Source organism: Phodopus roborovskii, unplaced genomic scaffold (assembly GCF_943737965.1).
Source record: "Phodopus roborovskii unplaced genomic scaffold, PHOROB, whole genome shotgun sequence".
Lineage (NCBI taxonomy): Eukaryota > Metazoa > Chordata > Mammalia > Rodentia > Cricetidae > Phodopus > Phodopus roborovskii.
This window is the reverse complement of record NW_026126407.1, coordinates 4,515,623-4,526,698: the sequence shown is the minus strand read 5'-3', so window position 1 is coordinate 4,526,698 and position 11,076 is coordinate 4,515,623. Positions and strand designations below refer to the sequence as shown.

The 11,076-nt window shown below is 43.6% G+C and overlaps 1 protein-coding gene across 3 annotated transcripts; it reads left to right on the top strand.

The window, feature by feature from the left end:
- The first annotated feature begins 530 nt into the window (after positions 1–530).
- On the top strand, positions 531–3,813 carry Rskr (ribosomal protein S6 kinase related). Of its 3 annotated transcripts, XM_051179879.1 has the most exons (11): positions 531–826; positions 918–1,001; positions 1,120–1,188; positions 1,557–1,626; positions 1,845–1,949; positions 2,118–2,158; positions 2,559–2,586; positions 2,667–2,756; positions 2,831–2,919; positions 3,020–3,130; positions 3,524–3,813. In XM_051179879.1, exons 1-11 carry the CDS (start codon positions 635–637, stop codon positions 3,746–3,748), a joined length of 1,104 nt encoding a protein of 367 aa, XP_051035836.1. In that variant the 5' UTR covers positions 531–634; the 3' UTR covers positions 3,749–3,813. The 3 variants fall into 3 exon arrangements, with proteins under 3 accessions (XP_051035836.1, XP_051035837.1, XP_051035838.1); XM_051179880.1 differs by lacking the exons at positions 918–1,001; positions 1,120–1,188; XM_051179881.1 differs by lacking the exons at positions 1,845–1,949; positions 2,118–2,158; positions 2,559–2,586.
- Positions 3,814–11,076: the final 7,263 nt, after the last annotated feature.

The window sequence follows — 11,076 nt, the reverse complement described above, 5'->3', positions numbered from 1 at the left end:
GGCACGGGTTGTTTTCTTGATTTGTCATGGAGAAAACATACAACTTACTGTCATCAAGATTTTGAATTATGTTGGGGAAATCTAGGTCAACAACACAAAGCCTGGGAATTTTCCTTCCCTCAGGAGCACTGGTTCTTAATGGGTCATGACCTCCTTGGGGTAGAACAGCCCTTTCACTGGGGCCACATCATGCAATCTACGTTTCAGACATTTACATTGTAATCTATAACAGCAAAATTACAGTTATTACATAGCAACAGAAATAATGTTATGGTTGGTCACCGCAACATGAAGAACTGTATTAAAGGGTCTCAGCATTAGGAGGGTTGAAAACCACTGCTTTAGAGATTAAGACTTAAGGGGAAGGAGTACCTGTTAAGACAAGTATGACCTGCAGTGCCTGCCAAGCAGTGGATGAGCATGTCTTTAACCCCAGCACTCAGGAGACAGAGGCAGATGGATGGATCTCTGTGAGTTCCAGGACAGCCAGGGCTACACAGAGAAATCCTGTCTCAAAAAAACAAGAAAACACCCTGTAGTGCCTCATTGAGCAGACTTAGAATGGCTACCTTTTCAGCAGGGTGGCAACATACAGGGTCCCCGGGCCCAAGGCTGGAAGAGCCTCTGGTGTGGTATGGGGACCGTCAGGTCAGGTCTGGAAGAACTATGGGAACTTGAGAGGCATCAGGGCCTACATCAGCAGCCCCTCCAGCCAGCCCCGCTGCCACTAGAGAAGCCTCTGTCTGAGTGGCCAGTGCCTCAGTCCATCAGCCTGTTTCTACCAGAGTTTCCCATGAGGCCTGTTAGGGGGCAGCAGGAGCTGAAGGTAGGTCACTGGAGTCCCTGGGAAGTATGTCTTTGGGAGGAATCTAGGAACAACCAGTCTGAGGTACCCTCTTCTCCATTTCTTTGTTCAGATTTTAGGCCTTGTGGCTAAAGGCTCTTTTGGAACTGTCCTGAAAGTGCTAGATTGTGCCCAGAAAGCTGTATTTGCAGTGAAGGTAGGAGTCTAGATATTCCCCTTACTCAGTAGTTATTGTTTAAAATCTTAGTTTCAGAGATTAGGAGGAATAAATTGGACAGCATTATTTTCCATGAGCTATGCCTCTCCATTTGTAGGTGGTGCCCAAAGTAAAAGTCCTACAGCAGCATACCCTAAGGCAGTGCAAAGAGGAGGTTAGCATCCAGGTATGCAGAATTCTGGAATCATTGTTGGAAGAACTAAATTGCTGGTGGAGAAAGTCCCTTCCTTTGTCCAACTTACCTGCTTTTCTTGGCTCTACCTTCCCCGTGTTTCCATCTTGGTATAATGTAGCACCAAAGTAAACCTGAGAAAAGTAGTTATAGCTGCAGACACACTCCAGGTTCTGCTAGGGAACTCGACAACATGCATTGGCATGCTCCTTAGTAGTGTGCTGACTCCAGGGTTCTTAGGTAGGTAGTCCCAAATGAACTCTCATCAGTTCATTTCTATACAAGGCATCACCTGGTTTCTTGGCTGTCTTTATCATCAATGAGCCTGCTCTTTCCTAATCTGCTTTTTTCTTTGTCTCTAGCGACAGATCAACCATCCTTTTGTACACAGCTTGGGGGACAGCTGGCAGGGAAGGCGACACCTCTTCATTAGTGAGTGGTCTGGGCTTTGTTTTCCTGCAAAGGTCCATGGATCATTCTCCCAACCTGACAGTATTCTGCCATTGCTTGGTTCCTCTCCTCATAGCGTTTCTGTATTCCAAAAGAAGAGGGAAAAGGCTGGTGGGATTAGTTTGGGCAGGAGGTCTATAATGTCTTGAGCCCAGACATTATAGACCCCAGATATTGCCTAGACTTCTGGTGCTTTGCAGTGTGTAGCTACTGCAGCATGGATCTCTACTCCCTGTGGTCTGCTGTTGGTGGTTTTCCAGAGGCTTCTATCCGTCTCTTTGCAGCTGAACTGGTCCTTGTGCTGTGTAAGTGAAAAAGTGGTAAAGGAAATAGAAAGGGAAGAATTAAGTTGATGGGGAGGAGAAAACAGAATTGATATTTAATTCTGGAAGGCAGGGTAGAGATGGGAAAGAAGCTACAGAAACTGCAATAGACAAGATCTTACACACACCCATGCTCACTGTTCTCCACAGGCTATCTCCATGACTTGGGTATCATCCATCGGGATGTAAAGGTAGAGTTAAGTCCTATTTCTTAGTCTGAGGAAGAGCCTCAAGAAGTTCCAACATGTTTGAGAAGGCAGTGGGGAACAGAGACAGTTTATTTGGGTTCCTGTGGATACAAAGGATTTAGGTATGGATCCTCCACGTATAGGTTTGAATGCTGAGTGAACTATCTTCTCCAACTAGCAGTTTTACATGAAAGAAAGCCAGGTGTGGTCATACTTGCCTATACCTCAGCACTGTTGGGGGTGGGGGACAGGAGGAATAGTTTTGAAGCTAGCTCAGTATCTATATATCTAATTCCCAGCTAGCCTGGGATACAAACTGACACCCTATATCAAATAACAATGGAAAAACCAAATCAGAATCAATGGAAAGAGTGAGATAATGTCCTCTCGCCCATGATTTCAGATGGAGAATATCCTTCTGGATGAGCGAGGTATGTCTTCTCCAGCCTCAGGATGAGTGGTACCTCTGTAAACAAAGACATAGGTCGAAACCTGTTTCCTTGTTCCATAGGCCACCTGAAACTGACAGACTTTGGTCTGTCTCGCCGCCTATCCCAGGGAGCACGAGCCTATACTATATGTGGCACTCTTCAATACATGGGTGAGAGAGAAGCTAAAGCTGTGGTGGGGAGGATGACTTAGAGAAGCGAGTAACAAGTACCTTTCATCCCACAGCCCCAGAGGTCCTGAGTGGTGGGCCTTACAGCCACACTGCTGACTGGTGGTCCCTGGGAGTACTGCTTTTCTCTCTGACAACTGGCAAGGTGAGAGAAGGTAGTGGTGCTGAGCAGGGAAGAGAAAAGCTTTGTGGAACAAAGACCTTAGAAAGCCTTGCCTTCTTCCACCCTCTACCTCTTTAACTAGTTCCCAGTGGCTGCAGAAAGAGATCATGTGACCATGTTGGCAAGTGTGATCCACTGTGAATCTGAGATGCCAGTTTCTATCACTCAGGAGCTCTCACTCCTGCTCCATGAGGTAAGGGTGCATACTGCTTTCCTTTTTGACTCCCAAGCTTGTCATCGGGATCTTTTCATTGAGGTGACATTTTCCAGCTCTCTCTCTCTCTGTCTAATGAGGGTTGAGATGCTAAGACTACCCATTTCCCCTGTAACTGGCACTGCAGATCTCATTCCTGAGTTCCTTTCCTCACCCAGAATGACAGGTCCTTTTGAAGAGCATGGGCCTGTGCTACCGTATCATCTGCAAATCCAAGTCCCTCTCCTTTATCCTCCCCAGTCCTCCCACTCTTTCCAGCCACCAGGCTTTTCTTTCACAAATCTATGCCTTAGGATCTTCCTGCCTTCCATAGCTCCCTTTCTTCTCTGTTTGGCCGCTTTCTTATCCCAGTCTCACTCTGTTTTCCTTCAGCTTTTATGCCAGAACCCTCTGCACCGTCTACGTTATCTGCATCATTTCCAGGTACACCCCTTCTTTCGGGGTGTGCCCTTTGACCCTGAGCTCCTAAAGAAGCAGCCAGTGAACCTTGTCATGAACACACAAGATACCAGTTCATTGGAATCTGTGCCCTTCAAGGACTTTGACTGTGATCTGGAGTCCTGGGTCCACTCCATCTCTCCTGATTCCCTACTGTAGATTGGAGCCTAACTAGAACCCTGAAGATTCCTACTACCAACTCAGTATGACCACCATGAAGGTCCAGCTTTTTCTTGTTTGTCTCTTACTATTCTGTTGTAGATATTGGACCAGAGTTTAAATCTTTGGCATTCTGCAACTGATAGCCAAAACTTCCCCTAATGCTTTCCTATGATACAACCCACCTTTCAATTTGCAGGCCAAGGCAGTGACCTTTATTTCACTTCACTTTCACTTAAGCTGCCAAACAAAGGCTTCTTAAACTTTACCTTATCCATGTTTTCTATCACATGTCCTTTCTTGGGCAATAATACTTTGTGGGATCCCAAGGTGCTATTTTTATGTTTAACGAGCTAGTCAGAAGCACTATGAATGTTTTTTAAAGACTGCAAAAGCTGACATTTCAACACCTGAATAAATATGAAGTTAAAAAATATTACCTGCCAGATGGTGGTGGCCCACACCTTTAATCCTAGCACTCGGGAAGCAGAGGCAGGTGGATGTCTGTGAGCTTGAGGCCAGTCTGGTCTACAGAGCTAGTTCCAGGACAGCCAGGACTGTTACACAGAGAAACCCTGTTGCAAAAAAACAACCCCAGTTCCCCCAAAATTGACCTGGAAGCTGGAGAGATGGCTCAATGTTAAGAATGATCATTGCTCTTACAGAGGACTCTGAATTTTTAGCACCAACAGTGGGCACTTCACAAGTACATGTAAACCAACTCCAGGGAGATTCTACACCTCTGGCTTCCTCAGATGTAAATACCCACATACATATGCATAAAATAATTTAAAATAAAATTTTAAGTGCCAAGCATGATGGCACATGCCTTTAATTCCATCACCCGACAAAACAGGTGAATCTCTGTGACCTTTGCCTGCTCTACATAGTGAGTTACAGGAGAGCCAGGCTACACACTGAAGCCCTGTCTCAAAGAAAAAATAAAGAGCAAAATGGCCCAGCAGGGACTTGTCATGAAGCCTGATTACATGAGTTTGATTCCCCCAAGATTTCCATGGGATAAGGAGAGACTGACTCCCACAACATGTATGCAATCCTCCCAAATTAAAGTGAGAAAGAAAATGGAAACTTCATGGGTGGATTATGTTTTCTTTCTCTAGGATAACATGCAAGTCTCCTAATCTATAAAAAAAAAAAAAAAGCCTCATAAAAAGACACAAGGATTATTGAAATGATCATTTCCATACAGCCCAAGATTGAGAGTTGGTTTTTGTTGTTGTTTTTACCCTTTTGACCTATATCAGCAAAGGACCAGGGATTCAGAAAATAAAAAGGGAAGTTTGGGATCAGGTGTTACAAAAACCGTGTCTTAAGCCACACCAAGCAAGCTTATTAAGGACAGTTTGCAGGGAAATGGGACAGAGTCCGCAGAAAACTATCCTACAGTGGAACCAAACCACGTAAGCAGGAAGTTAAGCATTGCTACATAAAGGGAACCCAAGTGCATCCCAGATGCACGCAGAAGCCTTGGGACTGATAACCGTAGCCTTTTAGTGGGGGAAGAATTGGTTGTCAGGATACAAAGCATCAGCTCTCCAAGGCTTTCTTTGGCCCTGAGCCATTATTGGCTCTGCTAAATATATTCCTGGTTTTGAACTAAGGTCCTCCATACATCAGGTCACAGGAAAGCCCCAATAGGCCTGGCTCCCAACACCTTTAGTTTTAATTAAGATTCAGTGATTTTGCCATGTTGCTGCTTTGTGTTTCTAGTGATCAAACCTAGAGCCTTATGTATGCTAGTTGAGTATCTGTTGAATTACATCCCCAGTGTTCATTCACTCAGATTTACCCCTCCCCTAGACAGGGTCTCAGTTGCCAAAGCTGATGCCTTGAATTCACCCAGGCAGACCTTGAGCTTGTGATCTTCCTGCCTCAATCATCCAAATGGCTGAGATTATAGTCCTGCACATGAGACCTGAGCCTGAGATTGGGTTTTGATGAGCAAATGAAAGCATTGAGTGCCATGGCATTAATTGTAGGATTTAAAGTTATAGATGTATCCTAAGAACATTTTCCTGTTATAAGAAAAACCATCTAGACCTTTTATGTACATTTCTGGCATTTGACTTCATTTTCTTCAACTCAAAAGTTCCATTTTTAACTTAGGCTCTCAATTTTCATGTATATGAGTACTCTCAGCCCCTTTGTTCTGATGCTTAAAGTAAATATGTGCTTTAATCTAGACTATTATTTTTCAGTTATGTCTGATCTCTTTTCGCCAAAAAAATTGATGAGTGTCATATATACTCTTAGAATTCTCTCTGGATTAGGCCAAGTTTTCCATTTTATTTGCCTTGGTAGAATTCGTTTTCTGGTTTGTGCTTTCGCAGCCCATGTGAATCTATGCATTTGGCTGATGCACTAATTGTATGTTATGGGCTGGAGAGATGGCTCAGTGCTTAGGAGCATTTGTTGCTCTTGCAGAGGACCCTGTTTGGTTCTCAGCACTCACATGGCAGATCACAACCATCTATAACTCCAGTCCCAGGAGATCTGATGCTCTCTTCTGAACTCTGCTGGTACCAGACTCACAAATAGTGCATATAAACATATTCAGTTAAGAGACTCATACATATAAAATAAATAGTAAAAGTGCTAAGGGATCATAATGTTCTACATAAGAATGTTCTGGGTGATGGTCTGGAGAGATGGCTCAGAGGTTAAGAGCACTGGCTGCTCTTCCAGAGGACCTGAGTTCAATTCCTAGCACCTATAGGGTAACTCACAACCATCTATAATGAGATCTGATGCCCTCTTCTGACATGCAGGCAGAATACTATATATAATAAACAAACAAATCTTTTTTTTTTTTTTTTTAAAAAAAGAATATTCAGGGGATTCCTGCTGGACCAAGTTATGCTTTTCTTGAGCTACTGTTTGGTTCTTGCTCTTACAGTAGTCAGTTATTTATAGTTTCCTCCTTGTATTAGTAATATGCCAATAAGAGCCCAATTTGGGGCCTACCTCCAGAAAAATTGCACACCAGTCACTGTCTTTTTCTTTTCCTTATTTTCATTTTTCTGTTATCTTTTGTATTACTATATTATTTACATCTTTGTAATCCTTAGATTAATGTTGATATAGAAAAGAATAAAAGAGACTATACCCTTCATCGTATTAGCTCATTTTTTTTTCTCTTTAGACATTTTAATAATTTTGTTACATTTGTGGTAATGATCAGAACTAAACACTGAATTATAAACCTTAAATACTAAAAGTAGGGACTGATAATTTTTAAGAGAGTTGAATTTGAACTAAGAATATCTTGTATCTGGATCTATAAGTAACTATCTCAGTATATCTTAAACAAGTCTGTTCAATTCTTCCAGATCTGGGGTATAAAATGAGGGCATTACAATCACTGATTTTATTTTCCCCCTGCACTGCCCTGGGTCTTGTGCAGTCTAAGCAGACCACCACTGAGTAGATCAGCTCTAAACATTGGTTAGTAACTGAGGGGAACAGGTTTCAGGTCTCTCTCTCTCTCTCTCTCTCTCTCTCTTTCTTTCAAGTTAATTATTTATTTAAAAGATTTATTTGTACTTATTTTATGTATGTGAGTGGTTTGTCTACATGTATGTAAGAGTACTATGGTGGTACCTAAGGAGGCCAGAAGAGTTATAAACCATGTTGGTGCTGGGAATGGAACCCTCTATAAGAGCAGGAAATGCTACTGAACCATGTCTCAAGAAACCAACTCAAGTGTGTAGCAGAGGATGATTTTGAACTTCAGACCTTGCCCAGGCCTACACTACTAAGCCCAGTTTATTTGATACAGATCAAACCCAGGGCTTCCTGCATGCTAGGCAAGCATTCTACCAACTGAGTAACAACTTCCACCCTTTGTGATTTTTTTTTTTTTTTTTTTTTCCTCAAAGGCAGAGGTAAACTGGACATGGTGAAGCTAGGTGGTGGTGGTGGTACACACCTTTAATCCCAAAACTTGGGAGGCAAATGCAGGTGGATCTCTGAGTTTGAGGCTAGCCTGGTCTACATAGTAGTTCCAGGAAAGCCAGAACTACACAAAGAAACTCTGTCTAGAAAAAGACAAACAAACTGGGCATGATGGTACACACCTGAATCCTAGCACTGGGGCAGGGCAGCAGTGGCAAAAGGATCCTGGTTTAAGGCTAGCCTGAACTACAATGGGTAAGTCTGTGTTTCTGAAAAACTAAGCAAAGGACAGCTAAATTAGCATAAGTAAAGGCTCTGGGCCTCCAGGCTCCCTCATGATCTGAGTTTTGTTTGTTTTGTTTGGGTTTCTCCGTGTAGCCCTGGCTGTCCTAGAACTTGCTCTGTAGACCAGCCTGGCCTCAAACTCAGAGATCCATCTGCCTCCACCCTGGAGTGCTAGGATTAAAGGCATGTGCATTACCACTGCCCAAATGGAAGGCTTTTATTATAGATAGAAGAGAACCACCGGAGGCATCTGGAAGAGTGTGGAGCAGGGAGAGAAAGTAGTAAAATGAATATGGCCATCAGACTGGATATGACCTTAAGAGAAGCAGAGCGGAGAGAGGGAGAATGTGGACACATGCTGGCGCGCACGTGTACACACACACACACACACACACACACACAGAGACAGGTGGGGGTGGGGAAAAAGAGAGTGAACATGGTTGGGATAGCAGGGCTATAAGGAAAATGAGTAGCTGGGGAAGGGAGCACATGACCTGGGAAAGCTTAGGGTAGAGGAGGTGAGACAAGCTGAGAAGAGACTGTATGCCATCATAAACTCTGTGATACTGAGGGAGCCTGGAGGCTAACACACACTTGGTATGAGGGCTCACATCTGTGATTCCAGCACTTGGGAGACAAAGGCAGAAGGACAGCTGGCAGTGTTGAGGCCATCCTACACTTCCTGGTGCATCCCAGTACAAACCTCTCAAGTAACCTAAAAGTATGGCATGGTGGTCTACAAACTGAGTTCCAGGACAGCCAGGGCTACACAGAAAAACCTTGTGGAGAGACAGACAGACAGACCCTTTGTCGCACTTGGTCAATCCAGGCTCAAGAGCAGTCTCAGGACTCAAGAGTCTGAGGCAGAAGGGTTGCTGAAAGAGTGAGGCCAGCCTAGGCAAAGAGAAATCCTGCTTCAAGGGGGGTGGGGTGTCATTCTATTGAGAGTGGAAGTTCCTTGGTGAAGCACAAACTTAATATGTGCTATGGTTTGAATGAAAATGGCCCCTGTAGGCCCAGAGAGAGGCATTATCAGGAGGTGTGGCCTTGTTGGAGGAAGTGTGTCGCTGTGGGGTGGGCTTTGAGGTTCAGATGCTCAAGCCAGGCCCGGCGTCACTCCCTCTTCCTGCTGCCTGCGGATCCACATATAGACCCACATGTAGAACTCTCTAGCACCATGTCTGCCTGGATGCCACCTTGCTTCCCGCCATGACAATGGACTATACCTCTGAACTGTAAGCCAATCCCAATTAAATGTTTTCTTTTATGAGACTTGCTAAGGTCATGATGTCTCTTCACACAATAGAAACCCTAACTAAACCTGGTGGTAGTGGTGCAGGCCTTTAACCCCAGCACTCAGGAGGCAGAGGCAAATGGAACTCTTTGAGTTCAAGGCCAGCCTAATCTACAGAAAAACCAAAAGGGGGCTAGAGAGATGGCTCAGAGGTTAAAAGCTCTAGCTGCTCTTCCAGAGGTACTGAGTTCAATTCCCAGCAACCATGTGGTGGCTCATAGCTAACTATAATGAGATCTGGTGCCCTCTTCTGGACAAAACAATGTATACATAATAAATAATTAAAAAAAAAAAAAAAGAAAAACCAAAAGAGAACAAAAAAGAAAGAAAGAAAAGAAAAAAAGATAATCCTAGGATGGCATGTTCTAGACTCTGAGCTCCATCCTCAGTACTACCCACCTATATTGTCTCCCTATATTTTTATTTAAAGTTATTCTATTGCCTTCAGACTGATGCTGTTTTGTTTCTAGAGTCACAGTGTTCTACAGAAGTTAATGCAAGAACTAAGGAGGCAGAGAAGAAGTTGAAGAGGAGTACAACCTACATCACTGGAGCCTATCTTAAAAACAAAACAAAAAGGCTATGCTTGATGACATATAGGCCTTTAATCCCAATACTCAGGAGGCAGAGACAGAGAAATGTCTTAATGAGTTTGAGGCCAGCCTGACAGACCCAAACAAAGAGAGATTCTCTCTCAAAATAAAATGCAGATTACTTACCTAATTTGTATACATGTACATGTTTGTGTGTGTGCCTACACACTTGTTCACATATGTGCAGGCTTGTGGAGCCAGAGGTCAATATCAGGTATTTTCTCTAATTACTTTCTACCTTTCTACCTTAGTTTTGGAGACATTTTCTGTTATGGAACCCAGAACTCACTGGCCAGTAAATCCCAGGGAATCTTCTGCCCCATCATGTTAGGATTAATGACAAAAACTACTGCTTCTGGCTTTTTTTCCCCTTTGAGACAGGGTTTTTCTGTGTAGCCTTAGCTGTTCTGGAACTTGGAGACCCACCTGTCTCTGCTTCCCAAGCACTGGGATTAAAGGCATGAGCCACCACTGCCGGGCTCCAAAGAGGAACTTAATGTTACAGAGAGAAACCTTGTTTCTAAACTAAACAAAAGAAAACCAAAAGCTCCTCTTTGGTTTGCTTCCTTTTCTCTAGTCGTTAAGCCTGTAATCTCAGCACCAATGGCTGGGACAGGACTGGGAGCTGGTAAGACCCTGCTTCAACATGGTGCCATCCATTGACACTTCAACACTCACCTTTCAAGCTTTATGGTTCCAGCCAATTGGAAGATTGAGACAGGATGGTGGGGAGTTCAGGACCAGTCTAAGCCATCTAACAAGACTCTGACACAAGATAAATATTTGCTTTGGAGGCAGAAGGATCAACTGTTTGAGGCCAGCTTGTGCTATGTGTTGAGGCCTTGTTTCAAACAACCAAAACCTTCAGCTATTAATAAAAAATAAATAGATTAATAATAATAAATTCCAGCATAATGTGATGGCGCCTACTTTTAATTCCAGCACTCAGAATGCAGTCAGAGGCAGGCACATCTGAGTTCGAGGCCAACAAGATGTACAAAATGATTGCCACACCTGCCAAGGCTGCATAGTGAGACCCTGTTTTAGAGACACATACACCAATTCTACCTTCAGTAGACAGATTTCCCCTACAGAAGGGATTCAGTACACAGAAGCCTGTCTTCGTGGGGTGTCGCACAAATTACATTCTCTTTGTATTCCTTATGATGAATGAGTTAATAATATAGCAAGCCCTTGAAACAGTGCCAGGATCATCATAAATGTATAGTACAGTACATGTC